General features: G+C 46.6%; 1 protein-coding gene across 1 annotated transcript in view; it reads left to right on the forward strand.

Annotated features, from left to right (window-relative positions):
• Positions 1-328: 328 nt before the first annotated feature.
• LOC142584268 (sodium-coupled monocarboxylate transporter 2-like) overlaps positions 329-22,675 on the forward strand; it is a 75,042-nt gene continuing 52,695 nt past the window's right edge. The window contains exons 1-4 of the mRNA XM_075694410.1: positions 329-462; positions 8,913-8,978; positions 17,290-17,644; positions 20,435-20,500. Of these exons, the coding sequence (XP_075550525.1) occupies positions 17,303-17,644; positions 20,435-20,500 (408 nt within the window). The 5' untranslated portion in view covers positions 329-462; positions 8,913-8,978; positions 17,290-17,302. The remainder of the gene's footprint in view (positions 463-8,912; positions 8,979-17,289; positions 17,645-20,434; positions 20,501-22,675) is intronic.

Below are 22,675 nucleotides of genomic sequence, written 5' to 3' on the forward strand. Positions count from 1 at the left end.
TACAATGTTTTAGGATTTCTTGTAATTTTTTTATTTTATAAGGACAATCACTTGAAAAATGTTTTGCTTTCCTTTTTCTTCCAATGCTGGAATAACTTCGTAATATTTAGGAATGTAAAACACATGGCCGTACCTACGCAGCCAGTTTAAACTGCTTGCTTCAACCTTGATAAAGAAAGCTCCCTGACACCGGAAACAAAAGTGAGTCAAGTGCGTTTGCGCACATCGACCAATTTCCCTTTCCCCGCTTTCCTGCGCGTCGGCGCATGCGTGTGATCATTTTAAACTCGTCATTGCAGCCATTCGCCTGCTATATGAATCCCAGAAGCGGCTGGTGTCGACACTGTTGTCATAGTCTCGACACTAATTTCACAGCATCTTAATATCTATTTTGCCCGCAGCATATTCTCAAGGCACTTCTCAACCTGTGGCTGCTGTTGCTGTGAACCTGCACATCTCACGGTACGGTCTCCCGTTTCTCCTTCTAACGACCTATCAATTTGTGGCTAGAAAACTTCAAACATTTCAATGACAAATACCATCACGTCACCGTGCACTATCTCGAGCGTGACATGCTGCTCCATGTTCGCATTGATGTCGGCTTGGTTGACATGGTATCATCCTCACCTACCTGGATAGATTAACCACATCTGCCTGTACTAGTGTGGCACTAGCATACAGTTTGGCCAATGCGACGCACTCCGTGGCTACCGATACAATCAACCTCGCAAAACAACAGATCTGAGCTTGAGCGGATTCATCGCTAATTAAGGCAGCATGGCAAGACGAGGACAAAAAAAAAGGAGTGAACTGAAGGAAAATGGTCTCTCAGTGCTTTGTGCAGATTCTCTACATGTGTTATCCTTTCTTTACGTAAAATTAACTACAGCAAAGGTGCCTCGGTGGCTAACCAACTCCGTACGTTATATTTTTTAATTTCTTTATTAAAAGGACTTCAAAGTGCCGGAAGAACTCACCGAAAGACAAATGTCAACGTTAAATTGTGGTTAGCATTGATGCAATGTAGCGACGCAATGTGTTGCCAAATTATTCACTTCTGTGTAGCTGACGTCAATTTTCGGTTCCCGGTACCATCTTCGCTTCTCTGCAGATAAAAGCTCCTCGCTCAATCTGAACTCTGGTCCTTTAGTGTTCACTCTGCCTTTTCCTCCCCACTCGGCTGCTTTTGATGCCGACTTTCTCTGTTCTCTGCAGCTGACTCCTTCGATTTCTTGCTGCCGACTTCTTCGCTTGTCTAATATGGAGCTTGTATATCCCAGCACCCACCCAGTGGCAGGCGTCCATTCCAGAAGATTGGCCAAAATGTCGACGCATTCAGTGCCACGTGACTAGTTGCGCAAACACAATGGTCCAAGTTGCCAATTCGGTCACATGCCCAGTGACCCACATTGGCAGGAAACAGGTTAGAAAACCTATGGACGTGCCGAACAGTGCGTGATGCTCTCAATGGAGGAATCAACTTCTTGAACTAGGCTAGCGAAATAGTAGGACATTACTCCCACAATGTAACACGAGGCATAATACACTAATAAACGAACTTGACGAAATGTCTTTTTAACTAATTACATTAGGACACATTCAAACGTATGAAGTGCAGCTACTAAGTTCTCTATGCTAGTCCATTTGAAGCGAATTTTGCAACTAGCGCCAGTTTTTTTTTCGCACGAAAGCTGTAACACTTACGAAAAAGCATGCGCTGTAATTCTAGTTACTCTTAAAGCACGACCTTTTGTGAACTGAAACAAAAAATAACTGAAGAGCCAATGTATTTTATCACTCAATTAAGGAACACATGTATCAAAACTAGTATCATCCTCAGAATTTGGTCAAAGGGGGTGTCGTTTGCAAACACACTGGCTAATAATCCTAAATTCTAATATGTACCATAATGTCATTAGTATAAAATATATTTGGCGTAACTTTTGTAGTCAGTCGGCCACGCATTTCAATTTTCCGTGCAAATAATGCCCACAAGATAACTCAGTGGGTGAGTTGTGTTGGTACTTATCGTAAGACGTGATTTTAGTAGTGCGAAAATTCAAAAAAGAAAAAAGAACAGTGATAGAGCGGGCAGGAAGACTGACGCTGGAGTCACAACTGTTTACTCTGATGCAAGCTGTGTCACATATATACAGTGCAAACGCACAATAACAAGGGGCGACGAAGTGCAGAAGGCGCCGCCAACGGCAAGACCTTAGCGATCGAACTTTCGCTAATGCGAGGAGCGCCCATAACGTAAGCTGCAAGTGATTTTTGAGCAGGCAGGAACATCCTTCGCTTCACCTCAACTTCCTCTGAAGAAAGGCCATAGCAAACATCCCCCCCCCTTGTATTACGCTAGCATTACGATGCACGGCCGGCTATCGCGGTCTTTCTCGTTACACAAGATCGTCTGCCCCCTGCTGGGAACCGCCTGCACCATCGCCTGCCCATATACCGTACCTCACGATGCCGAACCAATAGGCACCTAACAACTTCCCATGCAAGTCTGCCGGCGTTTGCTTCTTAGCGCGGTAAAGCCTGAATATGCCACGATCTTCGCATTTTCTGTGAGTTTCTGCCAGAGCAGCCAAATCCCGTATTGCGTCACGCCAGGAAATCCGCGCCTGCGGCTCATTCGTATATTAATGCTCATGGTTATATTGCGCTCAGTTTTACAAACACGATATTAAGGAAGGACAGGACGTGGACGGACGAAGCGCAAACTACCAACTGTTTGATACTGTTAAAGAACGCGCTTATGTACAAGGAGATATGGTGCGGGGGGGGGGGAGGGGGGGCTACATATAAAAAGATATGACAAGGTGACGACATGTGATTATAGTTTGGGTCAGGCATACATCCTTCACATGCACCCGTTCGCCCTGGCAAACTCGACCTCAGCTTTGATAAGCGCGATGGACGGAGTGCTTACGCACGTCTCTTTTTCTTTAGCTATCGCAAGCGCCTCCCATATTTCTCGCTCCGTTTTTGTTTTTGATGTTCCGATGACTGTGGTGCTTTCTATTAGCGGGGAGCATTTGCACTATTTGCAATGTGCGGCCAAGTTGCTAGGTGCTGTCAGCCTCCCTAGAAGAGAAAAGCGTAAGCCTCAAGGAAGCGGTGCTGTCAACCTATCCGGTAGAAAGATCCCAGATTATGTGCAACAGACCCTAAATAAGGGACCAAAATACGCAATTGAACCTCCAGTAACGGCAGTACAGTTCCTGGCCATGGTACGCTCAGTCGCGGAAAGAACCCCTGAGCCAGAAAAAGTAACTTGCATCCAAGAGGTTTTGACGGGAGTGTCAAACAAGAGCCTAGTAAAAAAACCCAAACCTGCAGGAACAAGCAGAGTGACTAGGTACCTCAAGAAAGAAAATCTAAAACTGCTCCTTTCGGACAAAACAGGCGTGTTTGTCGTGATGAACGCTCCTGAATACGAAAAATCCGCCCAAGAAGCGATCCGTAAGAATTTCACAATAAGCAACATTACGTACAAAGCAATTGCAAAACTGAAAAATGAAGCAGGCCGAACATGTGAAAGCATGGGCTTGACAAGATTGGCAAAGCGCGTGAAAGAGAGCAAAGAACTCACTCTGAAGCCATTTTTCACGGTAAAAACCCACAAAGAGGGAATCCCTTTTAGGACGATTATTGAAGATCGCGGAACATGGCAAAGATGCATCGCTGACTACCTTCAGGCCTGCTTGAACTCTTTACCTTTCGACGACCCGTTCTTGATCCGCAACTCTGACGAAGTTATTGCAGCACTAAAGAGTAGCCCGCCGACATCTTGTTTTTCAATCGACGTGAAGGACCTGTTCTACAGTGTCCCGAGGCAAGCGGTGGTACAAGCAGTAGAAGAAGCCATCGACACGTTGGGCTACACCAAATTTCAGGACGTGTGCAAGTGCAGTATTTCTAGTTTTGTGAACTTGTTAAAACTGTGTCTACATGGTGCGTTTATCGAATATGGTGAAAGTGTGTATGAGCAGAAGGATGGAATCGCCATTGGTTCTTGTATAGCTCCCGTGCTTTCCGGCGTATTTTTGAGTGTGGGAGACAGGAAACTTGCCGCCTTGTTTGCAGAAACGAACATAACTACCTGTTTCAGATATGTTGACGATTGTTTGGTGTGCATGAAAGAAAACCAAACCGGTCCATGTAGCGTAGAAACTGTCATCAGCATGTTCAAAAAAGCACATGAAGGTTTAGAGTTCACGTACGAGACTCCTACCGAAGGTCGATTGCAGTACCTTGATATAAACATTAGGATCAGAGGCTCCCACATGTGCTGGTGCTACAAAACTAGAGGAGAAAAAGAAATCCTGAGGTACGACTCCTGCCATTCTAAAATCATTAAAAGAGGCATCGCCAAGGCTTGCATCAGTCAAGCAATTGAAAAATCATGCCACCATGCTGTGAGGGAGAGCATCGACCTGCAAGTAAGCCGCTTGAGAAACAGTGGGTACCCGAACAGCATGGTGGTGCAAATCTAAAACGGGAGCACAAATACACGTGCCAGCTTCTGACAGCACCTAGCAACTTGGCCGCACATTGCAAACAGTGCAAATGCTCCCCGCTAATAGAAAGCACCACAGTCATCGGAACATCAAAAACAAAAACGGAGCGAGAAATATGGGAGGCGCTTGCGATAGCTAAAGAAAAAGAGACGTGCGTAAGCACTCCGTCCATCGCGCTTATCAAAGCTGAGGTCGAGTTTGCCAGGGCGAACGGGTGCATGTGAAGGATGTATGCCTGACCCAAACTATAATCACATGTCGTCACCTTGTCATATCTTTTTATATGTAGCCCCCCCCCCCCGCACCATATCTCCTTGTATATAAGCGCGTTCTTTAACAGTATCAAACAGTTGGTAGTTTGCGCTTCGTCCGTCCACGTCCTGTCCTTCCTTAATATCGTGTTTGTAAAACTGAGCGCAATATAACCATGAACGTTCACCAACTAGCCCCCTTCATTGCTTTACTAAAAGTATATTAATGCAAGTGCACTCTGCTTTAGGTAGCTTTCGCATGCGCGCACGCGCAAGCGTGCCTCTTAGGCGTGCGTACCTTGCTTGTGCAACTAGCACAACGTTTCGGGTCTCTCTAAAACGGGCAGAGTTTTTATCAGACCAACATTTTGTCACTGTTGTTGCGGTTCAGGGAAGATGACTCCCTGGTCTCAGTGACTGGCTGAAGATTACAACAACGGCATACATATGTCAGAGGTGCATTAGAAAAATTGCCAGATAAGGGTAAATTAGATGTAAAATAGTTGCCTATGCTGCCTTTTTCGTTTGTAGTACATTGACACGTGTAGTTGTATATGCTTTTCGGGAGACCACTTTGCACCGTCTACAAAATGTTATCGCTCCGCGCGGGACGCGCCCGCATGCATCGGAAATTTGTCGAATGTTATCGATTGTTCTTTCTGCTGTCTATTTTCACCCAAGCTTGTGTAACCTGATTGCATGTGCGACGCGAATTGTGTAGAACTTTCTGGAAGACGCCCGGGCACCAGCGATTACTCTGGAACCTTCGACGGCTCAGGTATAAAAGCTGACGCGCTTGATCCGCTGATCATATTTTCGACGATCGCCGACTGTGTTCGCCGCTGTCGCCGTTATTTGAGTGTTGCCTGTTTTGGGGGGCACAAGTTCATCCAATAAAATGCTAGTTTCGTCATTCTAACTTTTGCTGCTTTCTTCACCGTCACCACAACGTGACAAGGTAAACATTGTCTTTTCTGACGTCCCTGCCTCGTTCCTAACTAATCGTAATGGACATTGAGGACATCTCTCGCGGTATCCGTTGTCACTGTTTTTCGGTACTTATGCAATCGTTCAGCAGGGGGCATTATTACGGCACAGATCCCCACGCAAAGGGCTACGAGGGCACTGCAGCATGCAAGCCCTTGCTCACTGCTGTGAATCACCCACAGAAATTAAAACAAGAAAATAATTCACCAGAAAACCTGTCATGCGCCCTAGCGCAAAGTGCACCTCTATCTGCCCTGCACCTGCTTTCTGAACATGAACAAAATCAAAGTCATCCATGCACGGGGGGTTCCTGCACGTTTCTTAATTCCCCTTATTTTGCAAGCATCGGTTGCCTAACCTCCGTATGAAGAGGCGTGCTCTGATTTACCATTTGTTCTTCTGGACTCATTTTGTGTTCGGTGTTAGTAAACACAAACTTCCAACCCACTACCCCATCGCATAATGGCGGGCTTCAAAATGACTTAGCCCTGTTAGATAAACGGTGCTTTTACGGCACACTGGCTCGGCCATGACGTCAGTCAGTAAAACTTTGGAAGCAAACCTGTGCCAAGCGACGCTCTTAGAGGGAGGTCTACCTCAGGGGCCCGTAATTTAGACCTCAAGTGAAAATGTTGCTGCCTAAAGTCCGTAGAATTTCACTTCCTGTTTCAAAGGCAACAAATTTCTCTCAAGTAGGTCCAGTGGCTGGAATGTGTCAACATTTTTACGTTTCACATGTACAATCGGCTCCCGTTATTTCTATGTCTGTTAATTCGTACTTTCGTTCAATTCGAGCACACTGAATACTTCGAGCGAAAAACCATTGATAGATTGCTAAAAAGCAAAGCCAGTTTATTCACAACTCGAAAGTATGCCCCTTCGCTTAAGTCGACCCCCTCCGACTCACACCGACAAACCCTCAGGCGCGCAGTAGTTAGTGCAACCTTGAAAACACAAGAAATTCAGCAGACAATGCTACTGATTACGTAGGGGTGAGGCTGTCCTACATATTTCTGTTTTTTAAGCTTTTATTGCGATAACAATTAAATGGACACTTCAGGCGCATTTCTGCCGTCGGCGTCACCGTGAGGTTCCGCTTAAAGTCCAAAGGCGATAAAATTGTCGCCCCGCGCCGTATGCTGTATGTACGTGTGAAAGCGTGACAAGCATGAGTGAAAGCGTGCGTGAAGCCGGCGACTACACTTCACTGCGGCGTCTCTTACAACCCGCGCATCGCTCTGGTGCACTAAAGCACATGAACCAGTGGTGCTACGGCTATTGTATGTGTACAGCCATCCATAAAAAGAAAACGGCGCTCTCCAAATTTACATTTTTCCCTATATCAATGTTGTCACGTAGGCGTTTACAAAAGAAGAGAGAGATGGCAATTCGGGTAAGCGAGCACAAATATTTTCTTTTTCCGGGTGTGTCACTGTGAGCAATGCTAAGCTTCTAGCTAGCTACACAATACAAGTAGTAAGTAGCTACATACTTCCAAATGGAGCTTTTCCATAGCCGCAGTTGCTTTCTTAGAATTTCGCCGTCAATAGGCTGTTTCACATGGCGCGATTTTCAGTCAGCCGCAAAGCGAATTCCGTCGCTCATCGACCGCCGCGACGTCGTGGGCTCTCCGCGGCTGGATTCCAATATGTTAGTCGCGCCGTCGCTCAGTCGCGGCGATTGGCTCGATGTGAGAGGGGCAATATGTGTGACAAAACGAAGCGCCGTCAAATAGGCACTTTCCTGTTTTACCTCGCGTTGGTAGCAATGTCGCGCGCCAGTTCTAGCTATGTTTAGGGGGTACCAACGGCGTTTGCGGCTTAGGAGCTTCATAAACAGTTTATAGCTCGTGTCGCAGAAAAGCCGGTGTCGTCGGCGCCATGGGCCGTGAGCGAAAAATCCCGAAGGCAATTCATATAAAAGAACTTGCAAGATGGGCTGGGCTCACACTCCGGAGACGCTACCACTCAGCCATGAGTTCGATGCTTCAAAGCGGGACAAAAGCGCCTCTAGTTAATGCAGTGTTGCCTTAGAAACGTGCCGTAGAAAATTATACTGCAGTGTATATCGGTAATTATGAGCATGTTAATTACGGAAGTCGCAGTTAAACGCGTAGCGAAGTACGTTTCCGCTACATTTCTTCTGCGCTTGCCGCGCATGCAGAGCCATCTTGCGGCAACCACAGAAGATCCCCTCCTCGCAATGTGCGGCGCTGCCCCTACAGCTGGCGCACCACTCGCCCGCCCGACGCGGCTCCTTTTTCCGCTCACAGTGCGATTCCTAGGTGCAGCGTCCGATGCGCAACGCCTCTGACATGATCGCTGTGCCGTAGCGCGTCTGGTGGGAAAGCGTCCCCTGCGAAGTGTGCCGTGCTGCTGACGAGGAGTCATGCGCCTGCTTGGTGCTCCCAAGCGAGATAGAGGACGATCCCATCGAGGCGTCAGCGCCATGATCGCGTCCGCGTTCATGGCGCGTCGCGGCCCGGCTGTCCGTGCCGATCCCGACGTTTGGCTCGCCTAGATCGTTTCTCCTTCCGAGACACCGAGTTCTTTGGTTCGCTCCGCTTGCTCAGGCACACGTTTCGTCTTTGTGTGACTCAAGAGCATGCCGAGCGAATGAGTGGGCGGTGTGAACGGCGTGCGATAACGCTATCGCGTTCCCCTCTTGAAGGCGAAGCTTTAGCGTCCTCTAGTTTTTTTCTTCCGCTTACAAAATTCGTTTGAAAGGAGAAGCTGCACGCTATCCAGGTCGGGAGAAGGACACCGATTCAACATAAGGCAGGTACCCACTCGATCACCACCGTCGTCAACCTCTTCATCGCTACAAATTGCGCCAGCTGCTTATATATGAGCACTCAATAGTAGTTTGTTCTTCTGCAAAAGCAAATACTCATCCAGGAAAGAAAGTTGTGTCTTCCATGGTAACAACGAAACTAGAGTGTACTAAACGGAGCCACCCCACCGACGCCGCACAAGCCACACGCTCATACTTGCGGTATTGTGCGGCCCTTTACTCACCGTATCTGCAAGCTGTCGTAAAGTCTCAATGCTTTTAAACGTTAAAAATGGTGTACCTATCTATTATTGAATAAAATAGGAAAATTCGAGTATTTGACTAGTTTCCATGTTGTTTTTATGTAACGATGCAGGCATGGATGCTTCGTGAGCAGGAGGCAACCTGGCACATTGCTGCGACGGGTATCACTTCCGCAAACGTATGTGAAAGCTGTCTGCGAAGATCGCTCTGCGACGTGCGGCGGAACGATTTTTTTTCGCCCCTGTCGCGCCATGCATGTTAAACAGCCTAATATTGTAAATCATTGTTGTCTGCTTCACACGCACACATCTGAACTGGATATGCTTAAATGACGAATGGGTCGGGTGGAGGAGTGAAGTAACATGCGGCTGGGCCTGACGTCCAGGACGTCTTAAACGCCCGTTTATATTTACATTTCGTGCACGAACGTGGACGAATACCGAAGGGAAGATGATCATGTTCAAGTTCCAGCTTGCGATTCAAGAGGGGAGAACTTTGGGCCAGTTGGTACGACATATTTAAAGACAAAATGATCCGCAATTCCAGGCGGGACGTAAGACGAAGGAGTGGACTGGACGAGTGGTTCTATCCACTCCCTCGTCTTACGTCCTGTATGAAGTTGCGGTGCATTTCCTCTCTGAACAGCTTCTGATCTTTCACCAAGCGTGCGCCTCCGCTGTCAAACCGTTCATTGTCCTGGTCCCATCGCCTTCCCAAGTACGGTGACACAAGATGGATGGCATCCTCCCCTGCCAATCGGAGGTTGGCAGCCATTTTCCTCCGAGGATAGCTCGGCCCAAAACACGCCCACATTACTGCGCATGAACAGGGAAAGAGGGAGGCGCGGACGTGGCCATTTGGGTTGATGTCAGATGACGTGAAGGAATTTCCCCTCGCAAATTGCACAGACCTTCCTGTAGGATCCCAATGGTTTGCCATGAATCACCGCAGTTGAAGATAGCTCTGACAAGGTTGTCGGCTCGTTCGCCGTTGTTGCGTCCTCCGTGAGCAACTGCTTTCGCGGGGTGAATGGCCGATCACAAAAGTGCGCACAGATGCCTTTAGCGGAAGTAGTGTCACTGCTGTCGGTAGCGCTCCCACCCGTAAGCAGCGCGATGACCGGTCTAAACAGTATAACGTCGGACCACAGAGGAGAAACGACTGGCAGGAACTCAACGACACCAAGATATCATGTAAGTTCTCACTATTTAATGCTGGTGGCATTATTAATCAAAGGGCATACCATTAATTTGCTAAATTATCAAGCTAAAATTTAGTACACTGTCGGCACTGCTTGCAGCATCTATGTTGGAATAATCGCATACAAGAAAAATGTTGTGCCTCCATGAATTAAAGGTGTGGTCAACCTAAATCATAGAATTCTGTAAAAACAACATAGTTATTGTTCTCGTCCTCATCATCGTCGTTCTTGTAGTCCTCGTAGTATTTGTTTTAGATGTAGAAGCGTAAGAAGGTAAGCCACATCAGAGCCGGCTATCTCAAGATTCCAAATTTATTGCAGACGTAACAATAAAATATGGGAAAGAAAAACAATATTTCAAAAAAGAGATACATACACGCATACATGCGCACAAGGAATGTCTATGAGAGCACCAGCACCGAGAGCACAGCTCAGTATAATATGGTTACCCAGTACGAAGGAGTGAAGGGTCAACACACGTGCACGCATAAGGGCAGCGCACGGCCGGAAAATAGGCTCGTTCAAGAAGCAGCACAATGTACAAGAGACAAAACGGCAATTTCCCCATATATACGGCGTGTCGAGCCGATCCCGAATCGAAAACCGTACAGGAACCGGAATTCTAGCCGGAACTGATCCCGAACCAGAACCTATATTCTTAGAACAAGACTGAACTAGAACCGAAAACAATAATGGCTACCGGTTCAGCACGGAACGGTTCAAGCTTATAATATCCAAAAGGGTCCGAAATGCAACAGCTTTAAGGGCCCCTCATCGCACAAAGTCTTATGTCAGCGTTCGGCATCGACCATCGTTTCGGAAATATTCATTCCGCACCACGCAATCACGCAGGCCCTCCGTGTAGCACAAAGAAGTTACTGAATAACTGAATTTGTCAAAGTAAAATGCGTCAGAAAAACCTTAAAGTACGAATTACACACAACCTGCACACATTATAGCGTCGGATTGAAATTTGAATATATAATAAAACATAATTCTGTTGCGCGAAAACTGAACTACAAGCCACATAGGAGTTGGAGTATCACAGGTGGTATCAAGTTTATAAACAGAGAAAAAATGCCTGAGAAACGCTGGTCAACGTTTTTATAGTATGACCTATCTTCGTAAAAGATGGCCTCGTCATACACGGCAGGCTAATTCTGTTGGGAGCTCGCTTTAGCGGAGGCAAGGAATACACGTTTTGACAGCTTGAGCACGGAGAGTGGACTGGCTTTACTCAAAAGTAAAAGAAGGCTTGTCGAGTGGCAGTGGCGGCGCCCAAATCGGGCAGTAGCTTCGGTTCAAGCAGGAGGCAATGGCTCCGACGGCGAGGCAAACTGGATTTCCGGAGCGAGGGCAATGAACCCAATGGCGGGGACAACCAAGTGGCGAGCGGTCGCTAGTTTTAACGGGTTAGTGGAGTGACGTCCCGTGAGGTCTCTGTCGGTAGCGGCTGGCTATAATGGCAAAGACTGAAAAGAAAATGAGCGCTGTCGTTTGACGCCTCTAGTCGTAGTGTTTAGGACGAGGGGACAAGAGCAGGCGTGTGGGAAGGCGGCAGAAAAAAAGAAAGAAAAGAAATGAAACGAAAAAGCAGTAGGACATAGGATGGTAGGATGTTGGAGGAGCGAGAGGCTAGGGAGCCTTCAGAGGTGTCGTGGGTGGCGTGCGTTTGTAGTTTTGAAAGAGGTATGCCCTGAGGCATTTACCCTCGCATTAAAGAGAAGAGAGCGGGTCAGCTGGCCAATGAGCAAGTAACAAAAAGACATCAGTTGAAAGAATCACTGCAGTAGCCTAGCAGCAATGCGTTGGGTAATTTTGAACGTGTTAAGGTGGCGACACGGAGTAGGAGGCAATTGATAGGGTATTTGGAAGGCAACAGCTTCGTTCTTCAAGGGACGTTGGCCTCAGTCCTTTGGCGTAGGCGTCGTCATGGCGGCATACAGAAGTGGCGCGGCCCTGTGTGACTGAGGTGCCGAAGAAGGTATCCTGGCGTATGCGACTTTGGAATGTGTCCCCGGTGAGGGTTCTTGAAAAAAGAAGTATAAAAATATCAGAAGGAAGGAAAAAAAGCGGGAGACAAATTGCAGAGCTACAGCAGAAAAAACTGGAGGAAGCAGCTGTACATAAGAAAATGACTCGTATAGTTGATATATGCATAAAAGCGTGGCAGAGAATTATAAATTGTACCTTGGGGGAGAGGCAGGGCAGAACTGGAAACGGAGGAATAGGTGAGCTTGAGAATCGTGGTTAGCTTGTGCGATAACGTGCTTTGTGCATTTTATAATGATATGATATTTTAAGGTTCTAGTCACAGCTTTTAGCGATTCTCAGTTGCCACGTGCCAAGCTGGTCCCCATCGGGTGTAAGTATTTAAACTTGTGTATGAGGTTTTGCATATTTCCTCTCGCGAGGTGAACAGAAATCTTTTTGTAGTAATAGAGCCTTGCTTTATCGAATATATGACCATATTCATTGAAGTGACAGGCTACTGTTTTAGGTCAATTGTGTTTCGAATCTCCGCGATGGCCGTTGAATATTGAATGAATTTGTTGTCCAGTCTCATCTATCTGTTGTTTGTTACCAACGGCACATTCTAGACAGCAGACTACCTCGCTAGATGTACAGGTGAAACTCGAAGTTCTCTTGTGAAGGTAAACCGGTGCTGTACTTTTTGCTGTAGTAGTAGATTGAATATATTTGCATGTAGAGGACCTGGGGCGCCCACAAAGACCAGATGATGGCTTCGTCTTTGTCCTTAATTATACATGTACAAGATTGTCCTTGAAATTAGTGTTGCGCCTGTAGGCTAGTCTGAGCGGATCGGGAAAGAGCTTACTAAATTTCTGGTTGCTGGTGAGAATTGGATAGTATTCCCTGAGGATGTTATTACGTTCGGGAGTGCGTTTGAGAATTTAGTAGTAAGAACAGGCACTGTTGCTCTTGCGATCTTACGACGAGGTTTGAGGACCTCGGCTTGATCAAGTCATCGGTGTAGGCTTTTTGAAGTGTAGTGTTCTGGCGGTTCCTGTTTGATATGGTTGCGTTAAAGCGATCGAGTCTATGTATTCATGCTTAACAGTGAGACGCACACTTCATGACACACACGGAGCAATAAGGATGGTGACTTAGAGAACGTAATATAGGAAAGGCCACTTTGCTATACTACTCATCATCACGTTTCATCGACTCTGGTTCTTAGAAGAATAACACTGTGGTCGCTAATGGATGAAGTCATCTTCTCAGCGCATGGTGATAATGGCTTTAAACGGCAAAGTAAATTTGTGTGTGTGCATGCGTGCGTGCGTGCGTGTGTGTGTGTGTATGTGCGTGTGGGCGTGTGTGTATGTGTGTGTGTGTGCGCGCGCGTGTGCGTGTGTGTGTGTGCGTGTGTGTGCGTGCGTGCGTGTGCATGTGTGCGCGTGTGTGCGTGTATGTGTGTGTGTGTGTGTGTGTGTGTGAGAGAGAGAGAGTGTGTGTGTGTGTGAGAGAGAGAGAGAGAGAGAGTGTGTGTGTGTGTGTGTGTGTGTGTGTGTGTGTGTGTGTGTGTGTGTGTGTGTGTGTGTGTGTGTGTGTGTGTGTGTGTGTGTGTGTGTGTGTGTGTCTGTGTGTGTGTGTTTGTGTGTGTGTGTGTATCTGTGTGTGTGCGCGCGCGCCCCGGCTCAACGCAATTTGGGCATCTCCAAGCAGAGTATAGCGCCTCTTCGATCCTTAAAATCAATCCCGTGACGCAATGTGAGCGATCTGGAGATTTCTTCGCGCGTTCAGTCAGCGCAAACCTTTGCGCAACGTGCAATTACGCAAAGGTCGCCGCGGTGTTTAGCACGTGCTGTCAACGTTCATCGTTTCAAAGCGTCAACGTCCTCACCTGCTTTCAATTGCAAATAACTATAAACTGACCAAAATATCACTAGCTCGTTTTCATCTTTTTTACACGTTTGGAGTTGCATTTTGTGTACAGCAATGTGAATCCGCCCTGAGTCACTTCTCACAGTTCACTCGTCACCGGTCCAGTAGCAATTACTTTAAACAAAAGAAAACTTCACCTAATATGCTGCTCTCAAAGAGGGGAAGCTAAGTCCACTCTATGAAGGCAAAAGCATTCTTACGAAGCAAGCCTCTCTTTTAAATGTATGTACACGAACATTCCTTAGTATATGTGCGCTCTATTCGTAAACTGCACGTTGTAGAGAAAAACATTGTTACTCATTCTTATCAAGGTGCCTCGGCTGTTGTTTGATAGCTCATTTTCGAAAATGCCATTGGCGGAAATTGTAGTGATTGCGGAAACGCGAAAAGTTGATTCAAGCGGCGTGCGTCGCGCTTCGAACGAGTGTACTAAGAAGAAGAGAAAAAGGTCCCAACACGAATTCCTGCGGCCACTGTCCGCGTTGTTCACATCTAGGCACCCGAATCTACGCTGCATCATCGTATCCTTGATTCAAAAATATTGCTATTCCAACACCCCTATAGATATCTACAGTTTCCTCGTACACAATATAGATAACAATGAAAGGAAACGCGGAAAAGGGCGACGACGCGTCGAGGAACCGCAGCGCGTACCGCACTAGCTTGCGAGGACAATGCCTAAGATGACCGGCCTTATGTGTATGGTTCCTGTAGCTGTACAACATTAAGGTTCATTGATGATCCGTAATAAACATCGATTTCTGTCTAGCATGCGTAGGGAGCTCATTTCTTCCATCTGCTGACAAAATCCGTGCGCGCACCATGCATGCGAGTGGACAGCAGCGAGTCCGCCGTAAGCAGAATAAAGTTCACTGTGCCGAACCACTTCGCGAAATGGTTCAGCGTTGTGAACTAGTTCCCGAACCGTTATGAACTTTTATTTCTTCGATACGTAAATAATCTGCAACAATATCGAATTGCACTGAACCCAAACCGAACCTCTATATTTCTTCGGTTCGACACTCAGCCTGTAGCGATTATATAAGATTATCCTTCCCAGAAAATCTCGAAGGATACTCACGAGGCACATCTGCTTATGGGAGCATGACTACGGTCCCAGCATTTTGCTCACTGTGTGAGGATGCCTGGCGAGGATGTTCAGATGGTTATGCAGGCGACCCCGCTGTGGTCTTATTGAAGACATTCAATGACAATACGCTCGATCCACTGAAGCTTTCGAGTTATCAAACTAGCTACAACCTGGGAACTCATTGAAAACAGTGCTACCTGAAGACAAGTGTAGCCACTTAAAGCAGACCCAATTACCAGTTTCGATAAACAACGCCATACTACATCGGCCCTTAAATAGACTGGACGATAGGCCATCTATACAAGCCAAGGTCTTGGAAGCCTGGCCTCACAGCTCTTCCGCAATACCTGAAAGCGACAGGCTTGAGCACCCGGCTACAGACATGCTGCACCTCGCTAAGTGCATGCGAAAGGGCGATCAAGACTCGTGTTTTTGCCCTATCTTTCTTTCACCGCCCCCTCCCCTCCCTATGTGCAGGACAGCAAACTGGTCAGTCTGGTCATCCTCCCTGCTTTCCTTCCTCCCTTCTCTCTCTCATTACCAGTAAGAAAAGTGAGGACCGACGTTCTCGTACTTTCTATATCACGGAATCATCTGCATGAAAAAAAAAATTCTTTATTCTTGGACTCTTTGTAGATGAAATATGCCATCTGTTGCCGACTGCGGTTCTTTTCCGCAATAAATCTTGCGGCTTGTGACGTTGTTGTCGTTGTTATAAATGTATGTGTAGAAAAGGCTTGTACCATGACTGATGCCCGCTAGTCATTGCTTTTAGGGCAAAAAATACATAACAAAGATATGTCGGCTCAAACAAACGAGCAAAAAAGGCAAACACTGTGTAGCAAAAATATGGTGGCTCGAACAAACGCGCCAGCAAACGGTATATATTAATATAGTAAAATGCAAATAAAAGTCCTCATATGCTAAAATATAGCTCACACAAAGTTCAAAGCATCCCATTTTGCATCACAAAACGCACGATTTCAGCAGCAAGTGATGCCAATAAAGATTACAGAGCAGTCACTTGCAGTTCACTTGTATGTCAAAGAACTGTAACAAGATCAAGGAATACTTTTCAGAAACGTTAAACTGCAGCACAATCATGTCTTCGCCCAGCAAGAACCAAGCAAAACGCGTTATGTCACTACAGTTATTATCCCCAACACTTGAAGCTTCCAAAAATTATTTTAGGCACTAAGTACAAGATTTTGCAGTTCATCTGCCGGATATGGACAAATACTTTTTTCCCACTGAAAGCGGCCTTTCGTCCTAAGCACGCAGTTTTTCTTTTAGTTTTTCTGCGTGCGGAGCATAAATACTTTCGTAAAACAAGGGGATCTCAATATCTTCTGATTCCGAGCAAGAGTGTGCCGCGATTTCGGCTCTGCCTATCTTATGCAAAAAAAAAGAAGAAAAACATTTTTCTCTACGCAGTGCCTAGTCGTAAGCTATTTATTGCTGTTTCCACAGAACATCTAACCATTGCTGGAAGATTTCAGTGCATTTTTGGATCAATTCGCACAATAGCACCGTTTTCGCGCAAGCTATATCTTCACTTTCGTATTGAGATTTACCCATCATGGTGGCTTAGCGACTACGGTGTTGCGCTGCTGAGCACGAGGTGGCACGATCGAATCCCAGCCGCGGCGGCCGCATTTCGATAAAGGCTAAATGCAAAAAAAAACGCCAGTGTCCCTTGCTTTAGTGGCATTTTAAGGAACCCCAGGGGGTCAAAATTGACTCATACACCTTCACCACGGCATGCCTCATAATGAGATCGTGGTTTTTCCACGTGAAACTCTGTAATTTAATCATTTATTTCATTCACATTTGACGCGTCGTGTAGCACTTTGTGAGAGTGACATTAGATAGGACTCATTTTCAGTGTGTGCCGTGTTGTTGTTGTTGTTGTTGTTGTTGTTGTTGTTGTTGTTGTTGTTGTTGTTGTTGTTGTTGTTGTTGTTGTTGTTGTTGTTGTTGTTGTTGTTGTTGTTGTTGTTGTTGTTGTTGTTGTTGTTGTTGTTGTTCCTACCTCGTACAAGAGCGTGCAAAAATATAACTTGAGTAAACGTTTGTGCAAGATTGTGATTCATCATGAATATGTTTACAGCTCAAGGCGAAACATGGACAGAGACACGAAAGAAGGTGAAAATAAATCACTTCCAGGTCAGCGATGTCGTGCTGTTACACGTTCAACATTGCGCTGTAAGCACATTCAGGAACGTGTGGGCGTCAATTGTCGCCAGTGAGAGCGCACCAGAGAGCCCCCCCCCCCCTCTCGCATTGCAGCATCACGACCAAAATGGCACAGGTACTCGAGTTGGCGTTGTTCGGCACGCTCGTCGCGGCCAACCTCGCACTCGGCTTGTACTTTTCCCTGCGGAATGCTCCTTCTCGAGCCAACACCGGTGCGACGAAGGTGGAAGTGTTCCTCGGAAGCCGTGCACTGCGGTACCTACCGCTGGCGGCTTCGTCGGTCGCCTCTCTCTTCTCGTCGACGGGACTCATCGCCTTTCCGGCCCACTTCTACGCGTACGGCTGGCACGTGCTGTGGCTGAGCTTAACGCCCCTCCTGCTGTTTCCGGTAGCAACGCGCCTTTTCGTGCCCCTGCTCTACAAGCTTGGTGTCACGTCCATATTTGAGGTGAGTGGGCTCAATTAAACTAACTCGCCTCGTATAAGTAGCACGATAGTCACCGACAATTCTGGAGGCTTTCGTTTGATAAACGTTGGGTCCACTCTAACTGAGATCTATTTGTAGCGCAGATACTCGTGGTGACGAAAATGTTAAAGTCCTAACCGCGTCATCCCTTCTAATGCGCAAAACCTTGGTACAACTCTTACGCCAAGCACCTATATAACAGAAAGAAAGACCTTTGTGTCATGGCTGGATCATTTGCGAGTAGAACTCTCTAAGAACTTTATGAGGCTACTACTGAAGTCTCCATAACTACACGAAAAAACACTCAATAAACTTCCTTATTCCTCAGCTTACTGGGATGCTTTATGCATAGGTCCTAAAATATTGCACCATCATTAGTCCACCTTACCTTGTGCCAGTTTCATTACTTTAAAAAACATGTCAGGTCACCCGACTGCCAGTGATGCTAGCACTACGGCTCCACATGAAACATTTGTAAATACCTTTTTCTGATGAATGAAACACAGATCTACATGTAAAATACCACAACCATCTTATTCATTCCCTTGGTGTTGGAAATGCAGATATTGATTTATATTTCAATTCATATAAAACGCAAGGTAAAAGATAACACTGTTTAATAAGGAATTATTGCTATACTACATTGTTTAACTTCTTTCTCGTGCTTTGTTATGCTTAAATTCCATCATTTCCCTTTGTAATGACATTGGGCATTGAGCTTAACATAAATAACAGATGCTTCCGACAGTAGGTACTTTCCGTGTACCTAGCGGTGAGTTGTGCCGTCTCTTCTGGCCGTTTTTAATCGGCAGCCTAGTGACACCGAGCACTCGGAACTGTTCAGTGGGTCCACAGTATCCACTTCCCTTCAATTTTCACTGTATCTGAAGAAACGACTTTACTGACTAGGGCTCCCAGTTCCAATTCGCCCCTAATTTTGTCAAAATAAAGAGAGAATAGTCATAATTCACAATAGTTGTTTTGACTATATTTTGCCTGTTGAACAAAAAAAGGAAAATAACAGAACCAACATAGAGAGCGATTAATTCTCTCAAGATTCCTAAAGAAGTAAAAATTCGTTAACCATGTTTCTTTTTTTACTTTTGACGCACTTGAACGTCTCTAACACAGTGCTCTTTGCGTGAAATATACAAAAATGTTCAAGTGGCAAAATTTCTGCGTGCAATAAAAAGAAAACTTTTACGAAATACTATCTTCTAGTATAGCCCCTTATACACGATATATTTCATTTCTAGGACCCCAGAACTTAGAGTCCAGTCACTTGAATAGGAAACAACAGAAAAGTGGTGATATTTCCTGTATCATCACAATGGCAGCAATAAAGCGCAGTAACGGCACTCACCATATCTATTTTACAGTGATCTATATGCTCGTTCAAGGAGCAGAGCGTAATACCACGTCGGTTTCACTACATGGAAATATGGTGAGACTGAGTAATTAATAGATCATTTTCCCGCAGCCCTGGACACACTGCACCAGAATCATTCGGAACAATCGCTGCTTGCATAAGTCTCGCTCCCTGTATACACCAATTATGGACGTTATCCTACATACTCTAACAGAGATGTAGGATAATTCACTACTTCATATAGTGAATTATCAACTCGAGTACGAATCAGGCAGGAAATATTATTCAATTCGTATTCAAAGCTTCTAATACTCGTCCACCCCGAGTTAATGCCCAAGGAACGTAAAGCGTCATAGGCAGGTTCACCAGAAGTGTGAAGCATTGACGTCTTGAGTTGAAAATTGAAGAACCACCGGGCATGGCTCTTCTGCTTTCTGTTCCTCTCTCTCTCTATCTCTGCCGCTTCGTCCAGCTTAACCTGCCATTCCCACACTGTGAGTAGCAGACAAGGAGCTAGCGCGCAGAACTGGTGCTTGATCCCCATTTTCTTCTTAAGTTCTCACCAGAGTGGTCGTCTTTTCTTTGACCTTTGTTGTAAAGAACCATTTCATGCAGACGACCTGGTGTGTCTCAAAGTGTCTACTTCTTCACAAAAATTATAATTGGGTGTAGAAACACGTGAAGTTCACAAAGTGCTGCTGCAAGGTTTTCTTTATTTCATTTTTTAAACGCCTTTCATAAAATCACTTAGTATATTCGTTCCGAGTGTGTCGCATTGGTGAAGGGACCTTGGGACTAAAACAGTGGTGATGCTATGCTCGCTGAAAATGGACTACAATCCTGACGGACGCCATTGCGGCAGCATTAATACTTTCATTAAAGGAGATTAAACAATGATTTCCCTTGTGACCAGCGAATGTCGAGTCCACAAAGGCACTGCGAAGTGTCTTTCATATAGACTCAAGCTGGCTTCTCCAAAAACCGCGTGCCGGTTCCTGCGCCCTGCCAGTTTTATCACGGCACACTCACGCGCGAAACAGATCAACAGTGAAACGGCGAACACAAGTGCTTGCTTGGCAAGTGCCTTTGCAGCACTCTAGTCTAGAGCGTGATCAGTGCGGGACATGCTGACAATAAGGAAAGGCGTGGAACTCGAAGAAAACAGTATACAGTGTACTTTGGAGGTGCAAGCAACACTCTCACTTAGCTGTTTCTACGTCGGTGACAAGTTCACCCAACATAAACTAATTAAGTAACGTACGTTCCTTGAGCTGTGCGTTACAACATCTAAGTATCGAGGTGAAAGAACAGCAGTCGTCTTTTCGTTGCAACTTAATTTAATGTCACTTACCTATGAGGGATGCTTCAATAACTGAAATATTGTTTTTCTTCTTTTTTCGCAGTACCTGCGCCTTCGTTTCAACGCCGGCATTTCTTTGACAGCATGTGCCATCTACATTATTCTCACGGTAAGTCATTGAAAGGCAGGAACGCTGATTTTATTTTCTGGGATGGAGTCCGAGTGTAGCAACGCTAAATGCGCGAGTATAGGTGTACAGGCCGAGTATGCACAAGGGCAGAGGCACAGAAAGTTGGGGGAGGGGGCTTTTGGGGTGTCAGCCCTCCTCACACCCCCCCCCCCTAAATTATTTCGTGCCGTCCATGCGCCGCCGACCCAAACAACGCCCGGCGCTGGAAATCATTCTGGATTTCGTCTCTAAATCCTTTTCACGCTCGAAAAGACATTTGCCACTATTGGGAAATCGCGCTGGATTTCGCGGCAACGCCCATGCACTGGGAGTCACATAACGCAAGGAGCCCCATCCGAGCAGTTTCAAATGCGTTTTGACGTCGAGCGGGCTAGTCGCGGCATCTCGAGGAGCCCGCGGCATCTACGTTGCCCATAGATTTCAATTCTGAAACTTTGTGGGCATAAAGTTCTCATAAACATTTGATGCGAAAGGTGTATTGACATTTCCAAAGTCGTGCTTTAGATTTTCATTTCCGGAACTTTGTGGGTTTATGTTGTTATAAACATTCGACGCCAAAGGTGTATTGACTTTTTAAAGTCGTGCATACAACAAGACAAGCCAAATCAACGCACTATCAGACAAGTTGGCAAAGCACGCAATGAGGTCCGATGAGACGAAGCTTTGGGGGGGGGGGGGGGGGTAATTTTTGCCGCCATGTCACAGAAAACATTATCAACATTTCTTTCACCTGCGCCAAAGCATCCATGTCAAGACACTAAAGTCAGCAAAGGTAACTACGTTCTCATTTATTATTATTTTTTTCTTTGACTTTTATTAGCGAGGACACACTGAGTGAGTGAAAACTTTATTGCAAATGTCCGGCGATTTGGGCGGGGTGGGGCCATAAACACCCCAGCTTAGATGATGGCCTCGAGTCCTTGGACTCGAACGACTTCCTCGGCGTGCCTGACGGCCAACCGTTGATCAGCGAGCTCGTGGCAGAGCACGGCCGCCTCCCAACACGCCCCTCGGTTCGAGACTGCCATGTCTACCCCGCTCGTCGGGGACTCCTGCTGCTCGCTGCCGGTGCATGCCCGCAGCACGTGCTGCAGCGTCGCTTTGGCTCCGCACGCTTTACAGTCGTCGGACGGATAAATGTCGGGGTAGCAGAGGTGAAGGATCGCCGGGTTCAGATACCGCACGCAAAACTAAACAAGAAGCAGGCGGTTGCCTGGAGGCAATTGAGGACACATTGAGCCTCTTTTTTTTCCCCTGCTCGCGGGCTGCCGGAGCCAGCCAGAGCGCATGCTTTTTCCTGAGTTTTTCTCGTGTTTCCGCACTCCGATGCGTGTTCGTTTTTCTGTGACCGAGTGGATTTTCTCCGAGCAGAGTTTTGGACGCTTTCTGGCTAGCAGACGAGAAAAAGAAACAATGCATTGTCGCTCGCTGCCATCACTGCGGGGACTCGACGGATTGCAACGCCTTCGCTTGAGCGCCACCTCTCCGGAAAATTTTGTCTCGCCGGTGTAGGATGGCGAGCAGTATGCATATCGTTCTCTGTGGACCAAACGTCTCACGTTTTATTCGATATTCCTTCGGTAGACAGTTTAGGTACCCAAAGTAGGCATTCGGTTGTGTAGAGGTCGCCACCTTGTGCATAAGGTGGCGCTACGATCTGAAAGGACCTTGTATATAAGGGGCTTTGGGAAGTGGGAATAAAGATTGTTTTGGTTTCCCTCTTGACGGTAGCCCACCGCGGCCCTCGGCTCCTGTGCAGAACATGGTGTAAGGAGTGGGGTCCCGCCGTTAACGCTGACATGCCTTACACGGAATCCACCCCCGCCAAGACCACCGAACCAAAAGTGCACATCGTTCACGCTGGCGCATCTGGTCTTCGCCTACCGGAGAACTTAACGTTTTCAAACCCGGGAGAATGGCCAACGTGGTTTTCGACGTTGAAGGATTACGCTTTCGTGGCCCGCCTTCCCAGTGCCGGCGACGAGGCCCAGGCACAGACAGTTCTTTACTGTATGGGACCGCAAGCCAGGACTATTCTTTTGTCCTAGGAGGTGTCAACAACGGAAGCTCTTTCTTTCACTGCCGTCAAAGAAAAGTTGGATTCGCACTTCGTGCATCCAGCAAATAAGATATGCGAAAGCCGTTGTTTCCACC

The sequence above is a fragment of the Dermacentor variabilis genome, chromosome 6 (assembly GCF_050947875.1).
Source record: "Dermacentor variabilis isolate Ectoservices chromosome 6, ASM5094787v1, whole genome shotgun sequence".
Classification (NCBI taxonomy): domain Eukaryota; kingdom Metazoa; phylum Arthropoda; class Arachnida; order Ixodida; family Ixodidae; genus Dermacentor; species Dermacentor variabilis.